The sequence below is a fragment of the Oculina patagonica genome, chromosome 2 (assembly GCF_052425735.1).
Source record: "Oculina patagonica isolate OP01 chromosome 2, crgOcupat, whole genome shotgun sequence".
Taxonomy (NCBI): Eukaryota; Metazoa; Cnidaria; class Anthozoa; order Scleractinia; family Oculinidae; genus Oculina; species Oculina patagonica.
In genome coordinates, this window is record NC_135759.1 from 41,055,304 (window position 1) to 41,077,185 (window position 21,882).

The 21,882-nt window shown below is 38.6% G+C and overlaps 2 protein-coding genes and 1 long non-coding RNA gene across 3 annotated transcripts; 2 read left to right on the forward strand and 1 right to left on the reverse strand.

Moving 5' to 3' along the window:
* Positions 1 to 700: 700 nt before the first annotated feature.
* Positions 701 to 5,455, reverse strand: LOC144644719 (HEPACAM family member 2-like). Its single transcript, XM_078504243.1, has 3 exons — positions 5,325 to 5,455; positions 2,815 to 2,945; positions 701 to 1,860 (listed from the first exon to the last, which is right to left on the reverse strand). Exons 1-3 carry the CDS (start codon positions 5,344 to 5,346, stop codon positions 1,717 to 1,719), a joined length of 297 nt encoding a protein of 98 aa, XP_078360369.1. The 5' UTR covers positions 5,347 to 5,455; the 3' UTR covers positions 701 to 1,716.
* Positions 1,730 to 5,228, forward strand: LOC144644720 (uncharacterized). The gene is made up of 3 exons (XR_013569183.1): positions 1,730 to 1,858; positions 3,301 to 3,416; positions 4,747 to 5,228. It is a non-coding gene; the product is annotated as an uncharacterized LOC144644720 (long non-coding RNA).
* A 1,209-nt stretch (positions 5,456 to 6,664) lies between the features above and the next one.
* On the forward strand, positions 6,665 to 12,639 carry LOC144644718 (peroxisomal membrane protein 11C-like). Its single transcript, XM_078504242.1, has 4 exons — positions 6,665 to 7,017; positions 10,307 to 10,542; positions 11,240 to 11,731; positions 12,097 to 12,639. Exons 1-3 carry the CDS (start codon positions 6,772 to 6,774, stop codon positions 11,529 to 11,531), a joined length of 774 nt encoding a protein of 257 aa, XP_078360368.1. The 5' UTR covers positions 6,665 to 6,771; the 3' UTR covers positions 11,532 to 11,731; positions 12,097 to 12,639.
* Positions 12,640 to 21,882: the final 9,243 nt, after the last annotated feature.

Here is a 21,882-nt window from a genome sequence, read left to right on the forward strand (position 1 = left end):
TGAAACGGAGAAGTAACAATGCAATGAAGTTTAGAAAAAGAATTTACTCTAGACTGTGTTTCTCATTTCGTTCTTTGCCTTTCACGTTCAAGATGTAATGATGTTCTGCGCAGGTCTTCTATCGTTTAGTAAAAATTTGCATTTGGTTAGCATAACCAGCTGTTAATTTAATTACAAGTTGGGCATGCACCCGGACGGGAAAATGGGATGATCCACCCTGTCATGTTTCCATGTAAAGGCCTGGCCAAACGGAGGCGCAAGTAGACGCAAGTTTTCAACTTACGTCCACTTTCGTCTCCATTTGGCCAGAACTTGCGTGCACTTGTGTTGGATTGCGACGACTTGCGTTCACTTTGATCGAAATCAAATTTGCACGCAAGTCAACGCAAGTTTTTCACCGTTTGGCCACACAATGCCTGTCAACGTAAGTCTTGCTGTCCACTTCAAGTACTGAATTGCAGCGCACGCAGTAGCATTTAAATCGTTTTTTTAACACTTGCGTGCACATGCGAGTAAACTTGCGAGTCCGTTTGGCCAGAACGAGACTACTTGCGTCCACTTGCGTTACCGTTTGGCCAGTGCTAAAGAGCTTAACTTGGCAGGAAATAATGATGGTGTTATTGAAAGAAGAAAACGAGAGAAAAAACATTTTTTTAGTTCTGTTTTACAGGTAGCTACAATGTAGCAGCAGTTTATTGCAGGGTGGTAGCACACTGGATCCTCATTGTAAGAATTGTAAGGGGGGGGGAAGGGGGAAAAGGGAACTGGGATTTGGACAAATTTGCATTTGGATAATGAGGTTTGGATCACTGGGACTGGGATTTAGTCACTGGGAATGGAAATCACAGACAGAAAAACAATAGAACTAGGTCTGGGATTTTGAAAAAATAGGCTGGGAAATGGGATTTGGGCAAAGTTTGGGCTGTGAAAATAGGATTTATACCCCTCCCCCCCCCCCCTTTAGAACCCTCTTGTAACACCGATTAAAAAAACACTATTCTTTCAAAAACTGGAGTCTCTTTGTAATTGTTCTCACATGTATTGTATTTCTAGTTGTTATTCTGGGCTTGTTTTACAATGTCCCAGATCTGGGCATAATTATATTTATGCTTGATAAGACTTTATCTCGAACATTTTTAATAACAAAAAAATATTAAATATTATTTCATTGTAACTTGATAAACGCTTATAATTTGACTATAAACAAGAGAAATACATACGTGTTATAACTGGTTGCTGGTTAGGTCATCAATTGAAAATAGGGGAAGGTTTTAATAGAGCTTTTAAGTTAGTCTTGCAAATATAACACGGAGCCATACTACGTCTGCGTCGGACAACAATTCTGTGTTTCCCGAGTATGAAATTAGTCTGCCTTGAAAACCTCTTCCTCGGTGTACAGCCAGAAGTATTTTTTTATAAGTCTACATTGGAACGTATTTCCTTGCCTACGAGCAAGCTCACGTTTCAGAAAACACGCGCGAGTGGCGCGCGAGACCACGCTCGATCACGTGGCGTCGCCACTCAAGCGTATTCACAAACCTGAGCCTGCTCGAAGGCAACATGTTTCACAAAAAAAAGTAGTGTTTCACTTAACGCGAGCTTAAATGACAGAACTAGGGATGTACTTCTACAGTTTTGAAAAAAATGTTCAACATCCTCAAGTGTCTAAGTAATAGAAGAAGAAAGATGCAAAAAGAATCTGCTGCTTCAATCTTGCTATCTGACTTTGGGAGAAGAGATCACTGAAATAACGTCAACGGTTGCCCACGTGATCACAGACTCCTTATCATTTGAAATGATGCACGAGTACTGCCCGGCGTCATTCATGGCCGCCTTCCTTATATGGAGTACTGAAGAGGTCTGGTAACAAATGATACAACAAATAGTCAGTTCAGGGCTCAGTAAAGCTACATTTTTACATAAAGGGTAAAGATAAATAATTGACTCGTAAAATTCGTACAAAGTATCGTGATAACAAACCGTTTATTACATGTCTTTTCAGCCAATCAGAAGCCAAATCGTGACTTTCAAGCGCTTGCTTTTCCCGCGGTCGTTTTTCCCGCGCCTTTTTTCCTTGCGCTCGCTTGCTTTTCCCGCCTTTTCACGACGCGGCTACATTTTTCTTCGAGTTTTGATTGGTTCTTTACTTTGACTATAGTCGTACGAAGTGATTGGTTTTGTGACTATTGTCAAGTTAGTAAGTAACCGCTTTATATAATCATTACATAATACAAGGGCCCATTTACATGAAAAGAGGATGATCCTAGCACTTGGTTCATCCTCCTTTCATGTAACATGGAATGAACCTAGTGCTAGGATCATCCTAGACTCATCCTATTACTAAGACAATCCCAGCGCTATATGTTTTCAGCCCGGTGGGGGGGGGGACGCGCATATGAAAGTGACGGGGATGCTCGTTGTCTCGCTTAGGGTTGTAAATTTCGGATTTTTGGTCTCGCTTAGGGTGTTCCAGGCAAAACGCCAATATTTTTAGCCATAATGGTCTCGTTTAGGGTTACAAACGAAGAAATATACACATATAAATTTTTATTCTTAGTTTTCTAGTATCTTTAAGGGCTCAAGAAAAGCTTGAGCCACACCCAGGTTGGTCTCTTTTAGGGGTCCTTTTCAAAATTTCCGACGAGCATCCCCGTCCGTTTCATGGTTTTCAGCTTTCAGTTTACATGTGAAGGGTTGCATTTAGCCTTAACGCTAGGATGATCCTAGCGCTAGGATCATTCCATTTTTCATGAAAGGAGGATGACCCATGTAAATGGACCCTAGGACTATGATTGAAAGGAAACAATCGCTCACCTCTCCATCCAGGCATCTGGACCTTCTGTACCAGCGATATTTGAGGTTCTTGCCAGTAACATGACAGAAAAGCTTGCAATCTCTTCCTAATTGAACTGTGCAGGATTCAGGATGTTTCTCTATGACAGGGACTAACGACATACACGACAGATTAAGAAAAGAGCAGATGGCTATAGAAACGACGATAATCTAAAAAAACGTTCTTTGCTATAACAGGCCCGTAGGGTGGATTCTGTTGAGGGGGGTATTTTTATTTTTTTGGAACGTATTTTAGCGCCGGAGGCGCTAACACGAGCTCCGAAGGTGCGAGCCTCTAGGGTGGTGTGGAAAAGGGGGGGGGTCTAGGATTTTTTTTCCCCAGGAAAAAAAATGAAATGCTCTGAAATTAGTGTGTGTTGTGATTTAGACATCTTGAAAATTTGGTTTCTGAGAAATGCGCATGCTTGCTTATATCAAGCCAACTAACGCTAGTTCTGATTGCCGCAGGCGCCACGACAAGGATGGAAAGCAAGACAAACATCAATTAACCAATCCAAAAGATTAGAACTTCACATTATAGTGCCAAAATGTTGCGGCTTCCTCCGATAACCCTGGCAAGGAAGGTAGGCGTCCGTGTAATCGACCTGTCACAGTCTTTTGGTTGTTTTGTGTATTTTTTTATTTCTTCAACCCCCCAAAAATGCCGACTTCAACAATTTTAGGGGGTTCGTTCGAACCCTCCCCCCCCCCCCACCCTATACGGGCCTGTGTAATCGTCGCAAATGATGCGTGGTATTTCTCTTTAAATGCGTAAGAATTATAATAAGCGAAAATCTACTGACAGTTGATTTTGACAAATTCTGCTAATGGCTTTTCACATATATTCTTTAAAAATCAACCCTTGCAACGAACCTTACTGGACTTCCTTAGTGTCAGATAGTACTCGTGGAAAAACATCAGAGTGCACTCAGCTGACTTGGCGAACATAGGAACTGATATTGTAAGCCCCAGGCTTCCAAACGATTTTCGAGTTTTGGACAATGTTTAGTCTTGGGCTAATATAACTCGAGGGAGAAACCTCTGGTAGTTTTTTGTTAACAGAGGTCTGACTTATGTGAGCAAGATTCCAGCGGTTTCATTTAGGGAAAAGTTGAACGCTTATTCAGACAACAGAAAGCTAGAAGAGAGTCGAGTCTCATGATTTTCAAGTTCTATTATTCTTATTCTTCGCCATATGATCTATTTTCTTCATTTGACCGGTAACATGTTAGAAATGTACGTGTGGTCTAAAGAACTGTTCAGACAAGTCCTACGTGGTCTTACCTATGACTCGCAAGCCTGGTACTGCTGCTTATGACCCCGCCCACACTATACTGGCCCGGGTGAATTTAAAAACGGAGAAATTTGAAAACGCCGTGTAAAATGTTTTCCGTCGACATTAACCCGGGTAAATTTGAAAACGACACCCACTTTGGAGAGCGTTTTTGAACAGCTCCGTTTTCGGTGACCAAAAACGCCGTTTCAGTGTGGACGGTTGGCCTATCCGTGTAAAAAAAGATGCGTTTTCAAATTTACCCGGGTCAGTGTGGACAGGACCTTAGAGTTGCTTTAATTCATGCATCGGTCAACAAACTCTGACTCATTTTCACGCATTGTTCGTCAGAACAAATATCAGGAATTTGTCGCACTTAGCAGTCGAGTTTGGTCAAACTGGCGTGACACTTTAAGGACTGGACCCTTGTACTGAAATCGAACAATTTTTTTACTGGTCCATCAGTCGGTCGAAACTCTTTAGATACAGACCAAAACTGATATCTATTCGTAATTTTAAATGGGTACTTGGGTTTTTTGTATTGTTAATACAATATTGAACTATTCGAATGGCACCAAATTAAAACCAAATTGCTTTCTCGTAGACAATTGTTAAGTGATGTTTTTTCTTCCTATCAACAGGTGCGTTTGATGAAATGACAGGTAGAGCAGTGTTAATTGGCGGGTGTGATCCGGGATCAGCTTCATTGATACACACATGGCTTCTAAGACGTTTTGAAAAACCTTTAATAAAATTACGAGGAAAGAGCTTGTGAAATTATTTTTGGTAAAATTTTCAAATATGAAAAGGCTGCTAGCAATAGTATAAATAGTAAGCTTAAATTTAGCTCGTCAGATGAATGCCACAGTCTTTCGATCATAGAACGCCGGCGATATACCTTAGTGAAAAACTGAATTATAGCAGTAATTAACCACATTCGATCACATTCGTTAAATACAAAAACAGCAATGCGATGAAACTTCAAAAAATATTTAGAAAGTGAAATAAGGTTGCTTGTTATTACTTCGCTTAACTATAATCGGATTTTAGCGTCTTGTTCAAGTTTTAGATAGCTCTGTGTTAGAATGAGCTACTTCTAAAGTGTCATCATAACGTAATATTGAAATACCATGGTATATTCTTAGTTACTATAAATCGTTTACTGCTTTACGCAAAGTGTTTCAATTTATATGGGGATAGGATATGTACCTCGACCTACCTTCGCTCAATATGGAGGGCATCCTGAACTTTGCTTAAATATGAAAAGCTTTCTTTTACTGTTCTGTCAAGATAGAACTGCCGTGCCCGCCACCCGATCGCACTGTCGCGCTTGGTTCATAGAGAGCCCAACATGCTCTTGGAGAATACAAAGCTGCTGGTATATAGCATGTGCATTTGTTATGTGACGGGTTGTTTATTGGCGGAAAAGGAACGATAACAACAATTAGGCTATGTTTACACGGGACCGGTTCTAAACGGATCCGGTCCGATTTTCGGACCGGATAGGCCTTCTGTTTACACGGTCCGTTCTGGAACCGGTCCGGAACGGATCCAAAACTGACTGGACCTGCTATTTTGCAAGTCCAGTTATGGATTCGTTCCGGACCGGTTTCAGTTCCAAACGGTTCCATGTAAACCGAAGCCGATCCGGTCCAGGGGGTCCGGTCCGGTCCCGTGTAAACGTAGCCTTAAACATGCACAAAATCATATCATGCATAATTGCTTAAAAAAAGAGTGACGCGTGATTTTTAGTCGGCTTTTCCCTTGATTCTCCTGATTAAACTGGATAGAAAAGATTTTCCCAGTTGGTGGTTTGAAAGAAACGGCTGACTGTAGCTTCCTTTTGAAGCTTTAAACGTGCACACCAACAATGAAAGGACAGGGATAACCGATTTTGCATTCGACCAAGTTTTTATTCAACTTTTTTAATGACGTCATTGCTATATCAAAATAACCTCCTCGCGAGATAGAGTGATCTCGATACTATCTATTCGTTAAAGAAAAACTCTCCAGTAATGCAAACGGCTTTATATGCAGTATATATCTAGGCCTATCTAGATCCATCATGTGCACTATCCTCGGGTTCCTCTCAATTATAGGAAATTAACGCTTCATGAAATTTACGCGAATTTCAAAAATTCGCGTTAATTTTTGTTTATAGCGTTAATTTCCGCGCCGTTAATTAAGTGGAGCGTTAATTCCCGCGACCTTTTAAAATTTCCATTATTTTGGCCCCAATTTTTCGATAGGGTGAGGCGGGACGTACAAATAAAACAACAGTAAACACGAGGCGTATCGATCGACGCGATCAAAGTTCACAGTGAAACGTGTCCGTAACTCGAGACGATAATCAAGTGACATCACTTACTTTACATTAACCCAATTTAACTAGTTAAATATTACATAAAGCTTATTTCTTCAGGGTGGACGCTCGAAGCGGTTAGATTCTTTCGCTTAACCCATACGTATACGTTTGGGTTTAGTATCACGAACATTGTTTCCGTCTCGGATTATACACCTAGTGTTGAAATGATAAACTTGTTCCTATTTTTTCCGCAGAGAGGAACCTGGGCACGAGGTTTGGTTGTACCAGGTTCCAGGTCTTCCCGAGCAAAGAATAGAACGCCTTGAAGAAACGTGTCTCGGTCAAAGTTCAGCTGATCAAGATGGCGGCAGAGTTAGCGGAATTTGCGAATGTTTTGGAAACGTACAGAGGAAGAGAGAAGATAATGAGACTCATTCAATATGCCAGTTTTTTGGCAAGTGGAGGGTTGCAGAAGTTCTCGTTCGAGTCCAGTGGGGAAAAGTTTCGAATTTTGGCGGAGGCGCTAAGCGAGTGTCGCACGGTTCTTCGCTTGTTCGATGATGCGGCCATGTTTTCGTACGCACGCAATTATGGAACTGGAAAAGAGGTAGGCAATAACAGTTAAACAGGATAAAAACTCCGGCAGTGATAACTAGAAACCAAGGGGAATTCGCAAACTCCTTATACCATGACGATATAGGACCCCGAGTTGACAGAAAGACACCTGTAGAACCTGTGGGGACTGCTAAATGTGTATTACAAACTCCCACTTATGTCCAGGATTGAACGCAAGTATTGTTTAATAAGTACTTCATGTTCGACTGTGTTATTTGACATTTCCATATTGCTTCATATTTGACAGAATTTGGTGTGTTTTGGTTAACTTTTCTTAATGAGGACATTTTGTGATGCATGTCATGAGGAACGTGCATCTCATTAGCGTTCAATCCTGGACATACTGTATCTGGTCAATCGAACAAAATTGAACGTTCGATTACCGAACTGTTGACAATCGAACAAAATCTAACATTCTATAACCGAACAGTCGACAATCGTACTCAATTGAACGTTGGATAACCAAACTTCTGTTTGTTTACATTGCGGACATTTGGACGGTGCACCATCCCCCTCATTAGTCTTGCATGATTTACTTATCAAGAGACGGATTCCAAACAAAGTAGAGTCAGATTGAAAAATAGATGTTCCATTTTGTTCGATTTTACCAAACCCAATCGAACAATTGGTATTCGATTGGGTTTGATTGATTCCTTAGTTCGATTTTGTTCGATTGGATACGCCAGGTATAGTACAAGCTGTGGCCACAATTACCGTAAAGTTCCATGTATATGCCGCACCCATAGATAAGCCGCACCCCCCGATTTGGAAGCTCAAAGTTTGGAAAAAAAACATACAGACAACAAAGTTTGAAGTTCAAGTGAAGTTCTATATTGGTAAACAAACAAGGGCAAACAAGCACGGTTTCAAAACACTGACACGGCGGTTGTTACAATGTATGATATAAGTAAAGTCTTACGAAAGCGAAATTTCACTTGTTATACCTCCTTGTTAGTTTTAGTTCACAATATCATGAACTTGGATGCTCTCTTGATATCATTTTTTCGAGATTATCACTTCTAAACACTCCTAAAACACATGTAATTCGTACAAATCGTACGCGAATGGTTAATGCTTAGTAGCCAAGCTTTGAAATGTAGAGAGGAGTCTGGGCATTGAAAACAAACATGGCGGCAGCATGGCGGCACTTTCTTCGAAAGAAACCATGTTTTCAAGATTCTTGGAAACTGCTACCCGCAACAGGATAAAAACTTCATGCAGAATAAGAGTTTGATAATCCAGCAGATGTATTTGCTGTGAAGGTCAATAAAAAAGCGAAGCGGTCGGCCATTTGCCTTGTGAGTACTTGCGTTTATCTTGGTGCTTTCTCGCACGCGGCGGAAAGACATGCTTCAAAGTGACCGGCGGGCTTCACTGAAAACAGCTTTGCAAAGGAACTAAAAGGCAGTGAACAACAACAAAGTTTTCAGGTTGTTATATGTTTATTCAGTGACGTCTTGAGAAGTTTTTTTATGAATATTAATTAGGCCTTTGAGAACTCCAACCAGAGATGTTTCCGTAGATAAGCCGCACCCCCGATTTTTGACTTAAATTTAGAGGAAAAAGGTGCGGCTTATACATGGATCTTTACGTTAATAGATTCTTAACAGACCTATTATAAAGAACATTGTACCACAGTACCATAAATGTCATTCACTACATTCTATGCAAGATTATTCACAAACATGTATCTTTGAGTTTAGATCAAGGATAATTTGAGTGCAAACCTGACTAGTTCTTAATCTCCTCTCACTTTACCAGAAGCAAAAATCCCCACATTTCCCCTGGAGGGTAATCCCTTATAAGGGCTAAATGGGAATGTGTGGCCCAAGAGGGTATGGTTTTCACCCATTTTGTCTTGAACGGGGTATCTTTACATGGACCAATTGCAATGTCAAACAGGATAGGCTTTTATGCCTTCAGAGCTGTAAATGTATACAAACTTTAGTAGCCACACGCCAAATTCTCTCAAATTCTTTCATATTGCTGACTTACGTTGATTTTGGCATTGATATATGCTTAGCTTAAGTTACAATATTACAATATGGCCTATACGGGGAGGCTCCGCCAGAAAGGGGTACCTTTTTCAGGCTTCAGGTGTATAAAAGGGTAGGGATTTCACAAGTTTACGTATACGAAATGGTATGGAAACCTGTCATTTAGACTTTTAAAAGGGCCCTTAATTAAAATATTTCGAACAGTTGCAATTTATGGCTGTATGTTTTTGATTTATTAAGCGCTATATAAATATGGCAAGAAAACATTGTGTTCTAAGTCTACCGTGAATGATCTAATAAACGCCCACTCTCAAATAAACGCCTCTTATTTAATAAACGCCTCCTCTGACGTGTGAAGTTTGTATTAGATGCCCCTCTCTAATAAATGCCTCGCGTCTAATAGACCCCTCCTAAGAATCACCTCGAAAACCAAGGAACCAAGTAAAATCACGCAATTTATTTAGTTTTTTCTTGATTCGGACATCAAAGAGGCCAACAATGCTAACATGGTGGACTCCTATGACGATGAAGACATCGATATCCAGCTATTAACGAAGTTTCTAGGCTTTGCATTAGCGCAAAGTAGATAAGTCTCCCATTCGCACTCTGTTTTCAATTATCTTATTGTACGAGCAAACTACACATCTTTTTTTTTGTTTTGTTGACGTTGTTACAGTAAAACTGTTATAAACGCCTCTCTCTAATAAACGCCTCATATGTATTTAACGCCCCCCTCAGGACCCCTAAAATTTAATAGACGCCCCGGGCGTTTATTAGTTCAATTACGGTATCCCAGGTCTTTCAGGTATATGAAAGAGGTACCTTATTTCAGTAAAAGATATACGAAAGGGGTTCAATTTCTGTCAAAATGGTATATAAAAGGGTAAGGGGTTAGAGCTCGGGGCGGAACCTCCCCATATAAAACTATGAAACTTTTTTGGATACCCCCCCCCCCCCCTCCTACATGGACCAGTAAGCACATTGGGTGCACTGAGAAACCCTTATAAGTCAAGTAAAGATAATATCCCTTTGACAAAACCAAATTAATGGACAAACAAACTGCAGTCAGACTGTCAATGGATTAGTCGTACATAACATCCTCAGTGTGTTTCTTGATGAAATGTCACAAGGTTAACCGCAAAACAATGGCTTTTAGCCATTGACAGATTGTTTTGCTGTGAACCTTGTGAACCCCTCTTAGCCATTAACAGAGTACAGTGAATGTTGTGTATTTCATGTTACTGTACTTTGTTTGAAGGGTGCAGTTATTTGTTGTCTTTACAGGAAAGAGATCAAGTTGTCCGTTGGACAAATCTTGTTGACATCTTCTGTGGTTTGACATTTTATCCTCTTGAGCACATTGCCTGGGCAAGGGACAAGAAATTACTTCATGGCAAATCTGACAAGCTGTGGGACTTGGGTCTTTATTGCTGGATAGGGTCACTCATAGCATGCATAATAAGAGACTTGTGGCTTCTTAGAAAGCTTCGCCAACGAGGAAAGAGCAAGCAGATATCCAGGTCAGTTTCACTGTTTGAAGGTGTTTAAATAAGGGTTAGTTACATGTTGCAAAGTTGGCAGCAATGTTGTTCTTATTGGTGTGACTACAATGTAGTCTGAAACATTGATTTTTTTTTTTAAATGAAAGACAAAGATTATTAACAGATTTCGGGAAGCAGAAGAGAAAGGAAAAAGAAGAAGAAACTTGGAGGATATAGAAGAAGACAAAGAAAAAACTTGTTGTTGTTGTTGAAAAAAGAAAGAAAGAACTCGCTGTTGAAAAAAGTGTCGTCTTACTCGATCAGGCCTTTAACAGGGGTGACCATTCTGATAAACTTTGTTTATTAGTAGTACTATGTTATGAAAGCTGCCCCAGAAGGTCTGGATGTTTTCCCACTTTTTTTTAAATTTAGGTACAGTACTTTGTGCCATTTTCTTTTGTAAATCTAATCAGTTTATCTGAGTCTGAAAATTGATTCATAATAATTATAATGAACCTATAATGAACTGCTATTAATTTGTTTTTTGTTAAGAACAAAGTCAGCTGATAACAGCATTCCACAAAGCAGCAGAGAATGTTTTCCCACTGATTTTTTTTTTTTAATTTAGGTACTTTGTGCCATTTTCTTTTGCAAATCTAATCAGTTTATCTGTGTCTGAAAATTGATTCATAATAATAATGAGCCTATAATGAACTGCTATTATTTTTTTTTTTAGAACACAGTCAGCTGATAACAGCATTCCACAAAGCAGCAGAGAATCTGACAGTTCTTCACTGGAAAGGCAAAATCAAATAAGATATCTGCAGAAGCGGCTTATTATCTCTGTCGTTGGATTTACTGCTGATTTAGGGATGGCAATCAACTGGGCACCTTCTGGAATTCTATGGTCAGGAAAGCTTCCAATTGGATCTGTTGGACTTCTTGGGACAGTATCATCTCTGTGTGAGCTATACAAATACTTCCAACCTGCCTCTGCATTGCCTGATGAAGCTCTTGGTAGCATTTGATGTTACATTTACAATGGACCTTTCATCAAGCTGAACACTTAACAATTTTGTCTTTAGCTAGCTTATCAAAATTATATTGGCAGAATAACTCTAACAAGAGCTGTTTTTGCTGTACTATCTGCTAATGACGTTTACAAGTTGGAAAAATCTTAAAGGGGGGTGACACTTAACTTCAAAATGGTTGTTATGGATGGCTTCTTGTTTGTTTTTCGTTTTTTATTAATTTTCATTTCGATGTGATTTTGGTTGACCAGACACACCTACTCGCACAGCTTACTTTTTCTGAAGGTGAGTGTGAAGTGATAGGTGGATTTGTTGAATTTTGTTGCATATGATGTCTAAGTTTTGATGTCTTTAAAAATATGTTTTTCCAATCATGTACGATTTGCTTTATGCACCTCCCGTGATACGGAATTAGCGGTGTGAGTTTTAGGGTTTTGTGTGGTGACACAATGGTTGAACCGTGAAGGCAACCTCAAAAGAACAAACGGCAAAAAAGCCAGGGACAAGGGAGCACAAGATATGACGGTTAGAAGCCATCCATAACAACCATTTTGTAGTTTAGTGACCCAGAAGAGTTACATGTATAGAGGAAATCAAATTGCCAAATGTGCACTAATGTAATTCTGACCAGGCACCTGTTTTGTAAGCAGAACGATCAGTCAATTCTCCCCTAGTTTGTAAATATACCAGACCCTATAAGAGAGCTGGAAAAACAAACTCTACTAAAAATACTATTCCTTAGATCTTTACTGCATACAATTTCATAAAATAATAGTAATTATAATAAATTTCTATTATTGTATTTTTATGTAGTTTACTCACTTTAGAAAAAAAATACATGTTGGATAAAGTTAATAGACACAATATATATACTTAGAATACATTGTAATCTTCATAGAAAGGTTTATTGCACTGGAGAGAGGGGGAGGGTTGTTTTTTACATACGTATTTCAGTAAAAAAACCTTTATAGGTGTATTGCCTTACATATGCATATTTTTATATTTTTTGTTTTATTTATATTCATGTGTATACATGTACAAATGTATCTGGTAGCCAAGCTGATAAAATAAGGTAATTAAAATAATAATAATATACAAAGTAAAATTCTGGACCAGATTTTTTTATACATGTAGCTTAAAATGATAAGGACTTTGGGAGGCGCGGTGGCCTAATGGTTAGTGCGCCGGACTCCGAATTGAGCAGTCCACATTCGAGACCTGGCCAGGGTCATGCCCACTGTGTTGTGTTCTTGGGCAAGACACTTAACTCACATAGAGCTTCTCTCCACCCAGGTGTATAAATGGATACCGGCGACATAATGCTGGGGGGTACCCTGCGATGGACTAGCATCCCATTCAGGGGGGAGTTGAAATATTCCTAGCCGCTCAATGCTACCGAAACTGGGATAAGCTCTGGCAGTATGGGTCGCATGGCTTGAGGCTTCCCTTATTATTTTAAAATGATAAGGATGCTCAAGTCTGTTCTATTTTTTTGGATTTTGGAGCCTGGTAGGTCACCAGTGCTGCTGTGTTACTCCAGTCCCTTTAGCATAAAGTGGCTAGGAGTGTTGCTTCTGTCCCCAGCTGGAATGCTAGTCCACTGGTTAACTCCCCCACTTTTTCCTTTATTCACCTACTTTTTCCACCACAGAGAGCCTGGAACTAGCAAAGAAATTACTTCTATGGATCAGGGCTGGGTTGTTGCATGATTAAGCTAATCTTGGATAAGCGCGAATTTTGAATTCAGTTTTATGACATTTTCAGTGAGATTTTCTGTTTATATGTTCTGTTCTCCAGTTTTGGTACCGACAAATCTGAAACTCTAGAAAACATAGGTAATAAAAACACTTTTACAAAAGAGAAATTAAACCCTCAATCAACTTTTTATCCTGGGTTTGTGTTAATTGGCTTTCAGTCAATTTGGCCCTGAATGACAAAACCACACCTTCATTACAAACAAATATGTCTCATGCATGGGCATTATTATTGAAGGTCATGAACAAAATAAATTTACTTTGAAAACTGTCCATCCTAAGTTTTTCAAAAAAAAAACATATCGCAATTGCTTTTTCGCATCTGAGAATGGGAGTGCTAAGTTTCAGGAAGGCTCAGATTTTTCACGGTACGTGCCGGGAGGTCAACTCTTACCCTGTACCACGTATTTTAAAGTAAAATTTTATAGATCCTATTTTCAGTTGTTTTAACCCTAAAAATGAATCTATTTACGTTATGTGGACAATTTTGTCGTCGCGTTATAGTATTTGCAGAATATGGGGACAACACCTCCCCCACACCCCTTGCCCACCCTCACTTACAGTCTATTTCAATAAATTTTGCCCTCCTGCCGTTTTACCAGTCTTGGTCAGTCTTGTAATCAGTCTGGTTTAACCTTGTGTTTATTAAGGTATTTGAAATTAACGCGACTTAAATTAACGCGAACTGAAGGAAATTTTCACTGGTTATCATATCCATGTAAAACTAGGGAGCGAGTTTTAGTAAGATGAACGAACAATTATCGAGAAAACGTTAATTTGTTGGATGTATGATCAGAGGCGAAATTGGAGATTAAATAAATACAAAGCTAAACAAATGTTTTGTGCCGACGGGAGATTACTGTTTCCTCCTCATACAGTCCAATTGTGTTTCTATGAAAAAAAAAAAAAAATGAGTTAGGTCCACAAAATTCCTGTCAATTTACCTCATACAATGCGCCATATTCTGCGACAAATAGCTTCAGTTTGTGCTCAAATTAAAACAATACAGCTGAGCAAAAACAGTTTTTGGAAAATTACTTAAAAGACATCGTCAATGAATGAAGTCTCTTACCAAGGAAATTACCCACTTCACATGGAAATCTCTTTCCAAACATGCCTAGCGAAAACAATTGTTAGGGAAATATGCAAACATTGATATGCAAGAGCTTTGTTGTATGTGCGGCCGTACAAGCCGGTTACTTAAGGTCGCGCAGGACCCTTGAAATCATTATGTATGCATTTATTTAAAGAGTATGCACGAACTGCGACGACTGAAGCCGATAACAAACGAAATATTCATGACAATGTTTTTCTTAAAGTTCTTTGTACAAGTAATTAGACGGTATTGTTCTCAGCTTAGCGTACCGTGCGCTGAAACAAAGCGAATTATCATAACTAGATTCACAGCTGCGAATATAGCAGAAGTCGGTTGTAAACATTGACTCGGAAGGTCTTCGGAAGCGGATAATCCTGCAATTTTGTGTCCAAGTTTTCTTCGCCGATATAGAATTTCAGGAGTTGATTCGCGAGGAACATGAACTTGGTGCACTCTATTGTGTTATGACAAGAGCGAATTTTGAAATTTCGTTCTTAAAATGAAGATTATGTAATTAATTAGGGAGGGCCATATTGTAAACTACTGGGCCACCAGTAAATTATGTTACCCTCGTTAAATAAAGTTTTTTTTTTTTTTTTATTATTATTATTAGATAGCACGTTTCAAAGTTTAGATTTCACATTTTTACTCTCTTAGAAGCAGATAACTTCTAGAGGTTTTTGAAATCGAAAATTTCGTTCTTGTCATAACACAAAAGAGGTTATGATTCATCACTAGGTTATGTAATCATTTAATTCGGTGCGCTGTTACAGCCGAAAACTTATACACAAAATCGCATTATCTGCAGTTAAACTTTTAAGAGCCTGTAACATTACAGTAAACGGTCATCTCTCAGTAAAAGGACAATCACGATGTAATTCCATCATCCCTTAATATCCTTGATAAATTTTAGAGGAATCGATGTTCAAAATGTAGCGAATTGAAGCTTAACAAGATAGCACCCCGTCAAGAAATTTGGCTAATGAATTTATTAATGAGCAAGGGTCCTGCGCGACCTTAAGACACAGTGTTGACTGAATGTGATTGGCTAAAACCATTTATAAACCATTTACCATTGCTTCGCCGACAAAATTTGTAATAATGAATGCTTTGTCGAATAAACTTAAATACAATTGAAAAGAAATATTCCCCCGATCGAGTTTTTTTAAAACGTTTCGTCTTGAAATGCCAAAATAGAGAATATCTGACCTCGTTTAGAACAAATTTTGTTTTCATACAGACCGGAATTCGTTTATTGGTTAAACCTGGCCAAATCCGTAAATATACTCAACCGCTGCCAAGCAAGGGAAAAATACAACCGACAACGAGCGCGGGAAACAAGCAACCGCTACCACAAGCGCGGGAAATCTGAGCAGAATTCTGAAAACTCAGTAACACAAGAGACCTAAGTTATTATTATTAAAAAAAGAATCAAACTAAACGGAAATACCTATTGTGGCTCGAATCTTGTATTGTATAGCGTCACCTAAAAACGACCCCAAAGCGCGAGAAACATGCAATCGGCACATTTGACGCGAGGAAATAAAAAACAACAAGCGCACGCGAAAAATTGCGCGTAAGCACAAATCACGATTGGTTTTAGTTTTATCCTGGACTAGATGAAAAATAGCAGTAAATAGGGGTTTTTCTCTTGATTCGTAAGGGAACGTTTCATCTTTTTTTGAGAGCAAACTACCGAAGACAGAAAAAGACACAACGAAAACAAACACATGCCATTACTTTGAATAGTCAATTTTATTTGTTCTACTGCTGTTCAAAGACGCAAAAATGCCCTATGGCCGTTAGAGTAGCCACGATTGTAAATTTAAACTGCATTAGAACGTTGAAAGAAATTAAATGTTATATATATATATATGAAGTTATTATTGATGAAATTGATTAAAGTTTCGTTTCTTCGCAACTGTTCCACTCAGGTTCTTTTTCATTATTTAACTTAGCAACAGTAAGTTTGTTGTCTAGTGTGTTCAAGTTTGTTGACAAAGTTGGCAACGACCTGGATCTCGGAAAATATTTTTCTGCTGCATTTTGATGATAGCTTGTTAGTGTGACAAAGGAGTTTTCATTCAGCGACGATGATCGCGCAATTTTAGTAACGATATGATGCTGAGGTCTTTTAATCTCTGTGGTAATTTTCGATAATTCAGAATAACACTGAATGCGCTTTTTTCTTGGGGTATTTTCAATCTGAACTTTTACAACTAGTTTTTTGCGTTGTTGTGTAAAGACCTTCTCGTTTGCTACCTTCGATAAAGCTGATATGGGTCTTTCCTTCAATGTCACATTCGACCTTCCTAGAGCCGTATCCGACTCTGATCTTATTAAGCGGGGGCGTTTTTGTCCCATTTGAAGCTCTTCAACATCTAGCGATGCCCAGGAATAGCGGCGTCTCCTAGTTCGACACATAGTGCGAACTGCTGTCGGAAGAATTCTTTGAGATTTTCTGCATCTTATTAGCTCCAGTGCAGCTTTCCTTAAACGGCGGTCTCTATAACAGTACAATAGTGGATTGGCGAGAGAGTTTAACTGAAACATTGTATCTGCCCATCGAAAGATATAACTCTCACGGAGAAAAGGCCAAATTCCCCTGAACAGGTAAAGTAGAAGGGTGGGAACGCACGAGATACAGACGAAAAGTGTTATCCAGAAAGTGGTGAAAGCAACCTTTCTTTCAAGCTTCGCTTTAACCAAAGCACGATTCACTGGGCGGATTTGCGTTCGGTTCTGCTTTTGCACTCCGAGATAAACCTTAACATAACAGTATAGAATAAACAAAATGCACACAGCCCAGAAAATGCTTGTTATAACATCCACGGCTAAAACAACGTCATAAGGGACGCCAAAGGTTTCCATTACAATCATTGCAACAACCATTAGTAATGCTAACAGCCATGCAATTCTCGCGTACTTCTTTAGACGGCCTTTTGTAACAATAACCTTGTACTTCATCCATTTTACAATCGCCACATACCCCTCCCAAGCAATTAGCAGCAAATGTAAAAACGACGCACCGCAAATAAAATATAGTACAAAGTCACTGATGATATCTACAGTACAGATAATATCCTTCAAGAAAATCCTTTGCAGAAGTAACACGTCTAAAGTGATAGTCAGTGGCATAGATACAGCGCCCACCAAAAGATCAGCCACAGCCAAACTAGACAGTAAGATGTTTGAATTCTGTTTCAATTCTTTTGTCGTCTTCACGGCTATTACCACCAAGAGGTTTAACAGAATGGTAACGGGACAAGCAATGGTCATGACGGCGAGAATAATCTTCAGAGAAGTTGTCTCATTTAAGTCCCAGATGAATTCTGGCGAGGTCGGGCAACGAAACACTGACCTGATTTCGTTGAAGGAATTGGCGAGTGATTCTGTATTATTCATCATCATGATCGATACACATGGATAGTTCGAGAGAATGAGCTTCTTGTAAGCTTGGCTATGGTTTGGTTTTGTATGGTCTTGTCAACACTGTGTCTTTAGTAACAATTGTACGGCTGCACATACAACATTGCTCTTGCATATCAATTTTTTCATTTTGTGATTTCCCTTGGTAAGAGACTTCATTCATTGACGATGTCTTTTAAGTAATTTTTCCAAAAAAAGGTTTTTGCTCAGCTGTATTGTTTTAATTTGAGCACAAACTGAAGCCATTAGTCGCAGAATATGGCGCATTGTATGAGGTAAATTGACAAGAATTTTGTGGACCTAACTCATTTTTTTTTTCATAGAAACACAATCGGGCTGTATGAGGAGGAAACAGTAATCTCCCGTCGGCACAAAACATTTGTTTAGCTTTGTATTTTTTTAATCTACAATTTCGCCTCTGATCATACATTTAACAAATTAACGTTTTCTCGACAATTGTTCGTTCATCTTACTAAAACTTGCTCCCTAGTATTAACATGGATATGATAACAAGAGAAAATTCTCTACAGTGACTTAGGGCAATAAATGAGGAAAACTGCTTCTTCGCCCAACTGCCATTTCTGCCATTTCTATTAAGTTTCACCTGTCTTGCATAACTAGAAAGTTTTGGTCAAGTTTATCCTAGCCGTTCAGTTCTCTGATTAAATTCAGAACGTATCTTTTTCTCTTCAATTTAAACTAGCATTGCCCCATTCTACGTTGGTATATAATGTTCCTCTACACTCTTTTTATAGAAATGAATTTATTTGATAAGAATAGCGAGGCTAAAATTTGCAAAATTTTAAAAATATTTTAAGAATAAAAGAGGATGAGATTTTTTGAAAAGAATATAACTTTTGTGTTGAAAATTTGTAAATACAATACTATTAAAAAACTTGCCTATAAAACGATGAACCTGCACTAGCCAAATGTTCGATGCTTTTTTTATTACGATTTACTCCACGACAGTTTGATGAACGGTACATGTAATACATATGTATGGTATACAGCACAAAAGACATGAACTAAACCGAACACCAAACTAACTGTTAACTGATGATCCAAATACACTCTAAAACGGAAATGTCATACGCTAGAAATTAAGATTTAGAATATTCACAAGACAATTTTCAGGCTAACATCGCCAGAAAAATAAGAATATTCAGCCTGGGCCGGGAAAACAATATTCTTCTACAGAAAAAAAAAGAGTGTTTGCCTGCTTTCGTGAAGCGGTCGCCGACGACCGATTAACAAGAGTCGAAATGATACTATTTATGACATTAACATGACACTGCGAGCAATGTGATTGGTTAAAACCATTTATTATATAGACTGCAGTGGTATAGTGAGTGGTAGCAAATCGATAAAAAATGTGTGGATTAAAATGATATTTACACATGTGTGATATCATTTTTGATCAATCAGCTCGTAGAGTTTCCCATGTTTCAATGCTAAATGAGCCAGTGTTTATCGATATTAAGTCGAAATATCTTCGGATCTTCCTCTGCAATCTCCGGTAATCTTCGGCAATCTTCGGAAAATATTCGGAATCATTCGTACAACCTCGGACAATATTTTGAAAATCTTCAGAATTCTTCGGAAAATGGTCGGAAATCTTCGGAAATCGTCAAAAACATCGTAATTAGTAGGTTTATATAATAAACAGAATAATACATGGTTGCTTGGATATATGAAATTTATCTTCTCGTGTTGAACACTCGAAGATAAATTTCATATCTCCGCGCAACCATGTATTATCCTCTATTTATAAACCATTTACCACTGCTCCACCGACAAAAAAAATTGTTTTAACATTGGTCTCATACAAAAAATGTAATAATGACTGTTTTATCGAATAAACTTAATTACAATTGGAAAGAAATATTTCCCCGATCGAGTTTTTTAGAAACGTTCCGTCTTCAAATGCGAAAATAGAGAATATCTGACCTCGTTTAGAACAAATTTTGATTTCATACAGACCGGAATTCGTTTATTGGTTAAACCTGTCCAAATCCGTTAATACTCAACCGCTGCCAAGCAAGGGAAAAATACAACGGACAACAAGTACGTTAGTACGGCACAATGTTATACAGTTGAAACGTTCGTAGTGTAAGTACGTTACTACGGCACGTTGTTATACAGTTGATACGTTCGTAGTGTAAGTGCGTTAGTACGGCACAATGTTATACAGTTGATACGTTCGTAGTGTAAGTACGTTAGTGCGGCACAATGTTATACAGTTGATACGTTCGTAGTGTAAGTACGTTAGTACGGCACAATGTTATACAGTTGATACGTTCGTAGTGTAAGTACGTTAGTGCGGCACAATGTTATACAGTTGAAACGTTCGTAGTGTAAGTACGTTAGTACGGCACAATGTTATACAGTTGAAACGTTCGTAGTGTAAGTACGTTAGTACGGCACAATGTTATACAGTTGAAACGTTCGTAGTGTAAGTACGTTAGTGCGGCACAATGTTATACAGTTGAAACGTTGGTAGTGTAAGTACGTTAGTACGGCACAATGTTATACAGTTGAAACGTTCGTAGTGTAAGTACGTTAGTGCGGCACAATGTTATACAGTTGAAATGTTCGTAGTGTAAGTACGTTAGTGCGGCACAATGTTATACAGTTGATACGTTCGTAGTGTAAGTACGTTAGTACGGCACAATGTTATACAGTTGATACGTTCGTAGTGTAAGTACGTTAGTGCGGCACAATGTTATACAGTTGAAACGTTCGTAGTGTAAGTACGTTAGTACGGCACAATGTTATACAGTTGAAACGTTCGTAGTGTAAGTACGTTAGTGCGGCACAATGTTTTACAGTTGAAACGTTCGTAGTGTAAGTACGTTAGTACGGCACAATGTTATACAGTTGAAACGTTCGTAGTGTAAGTACGTTAGTGCGGCACAATGTTATACAGTTGAAACGTTCGTAGTGTAAGTACGTTAGTGCGGCATAATGTTATACAGTTGATACGTTGGTAGTGTAAGTACGTTAGTACGGCACAATGTTACACAGTTGAAACGTTCGTAGTGTAAGTACGTTAGTACGGCTCAATGTTATACAGTTGATACGTTGGTAGTGTAAGTACGTTAGTACGGCACAATGTTATACAGTTGATACGTTGGTAGTGTAAGTACGTTAGTACGGCACAATGTTATACAGTTGAAACGTTCGTAGTGTAAGTACGTTAGTGCGGCACAATGTTTTACAGTTGAAACGTTCGTAGTGTAAGTACGTTAGTACGGCACAATGTTATACAGTTGAAACGTTCGTAGTGTAAGTACGTTAGTACGGCACAATGTTTTACAGTTGAAACGTTCGTAGTGTAAGTACGTTAGTACGGCACAATGTTATACAGTTGAAACGTTCGTAGTGTAAGTACGTTAGTACGGCACAATGTTTTACAGTTGAAACGTTCGTAGTGTAAGTACGTTAGTACGGCACAATGTTATACAGTTGATACGTTGGTAGTGTAAGTACGTTAGTACGGCACAATGTTATACAGTTGAAACGTTCGTAGTGTAAGTACGTTAGTGCGGCATAATGTTATACAGTTGAAACGTTCGTTTTGTACGGACACCTCTCTAAGACGGACAACGGACACTTTGAAATCATTAACGGACACTTGAGAAGTGTTTTTATCATGTTTTATTAGTGAAAATACTTCCAAGCTTCGTATCGACCTAAAGAAAAGTTAGTCAGCGCCCTTAGGATACGTGTATACCAAGCTTACTAACCAAAAACAGTGACACGTTAACGGATTACTTCTCTGTTTACGTGTATGGGCACTAAAGAGGTCGTTTCCTACTTACAGTATTACAGTTTGTAGAAGCTCTCAACGTTTGCTTTAACAAGCGAATAGACTAGAAGCCGTCAACGTTTGCTTAAACAAGCGAATACACATAGACGTGATACAATTTGCAATATGTATTTTTCATTTTTTAGAAGCAGTGAACTATCGATTGTAATGAACAAACGAATCAATTTTCTTATTTTATTGTTGTCCCAGTTTGCAGGTTTTGTTAAAGTAAGCGACTTTAAACAGACTCAAAACAGACGT

Bases quoted from the DNA above. Each gene is read 5' to 3' on its own strand.
- LOC144644719 (XM_078504243.1), bottom strand. From the start codon at position 5,346: ATGCCCTCCATATTGAGCGAAG. The intron at 2,946-5,324 runs GTAGGTCGAGGT...GTATGTCGTTAG, and splicing joins GCCCTCCATATTGAGCGAAG to TCCCTGTCATAGAGAAACAT. The intron at 1,861-2,814 runs GTGAGCGATTGT...ATTTGTTACCAG, and splicing joins CCAGATGCCTGGATGGAGAG to ACCTCTTCAGTACTCCATAT.
- LOC144644718 (XM_078504242.1), top strand. From the start codon at position 6,772: ATGGCGGCAGAGTTAGCGGAATTTGCGAATGTTTTGGAAACGTACAGA. The intron at 7,018-10,306 runs GTAGGCAATAAC...TTGTCTTTACAG, and splicing joins ATTATGGAACTGGAAAAGAG to GAAAGAGATCAAGTTGTCCG. The intron at 10,543-11,239 runs GTCAGTTTCACT...TTTTTTTTTTAG, and splicing joins AAGAGCAAGCAGATATCCAG to AACACAGTCAGCTGATAACA.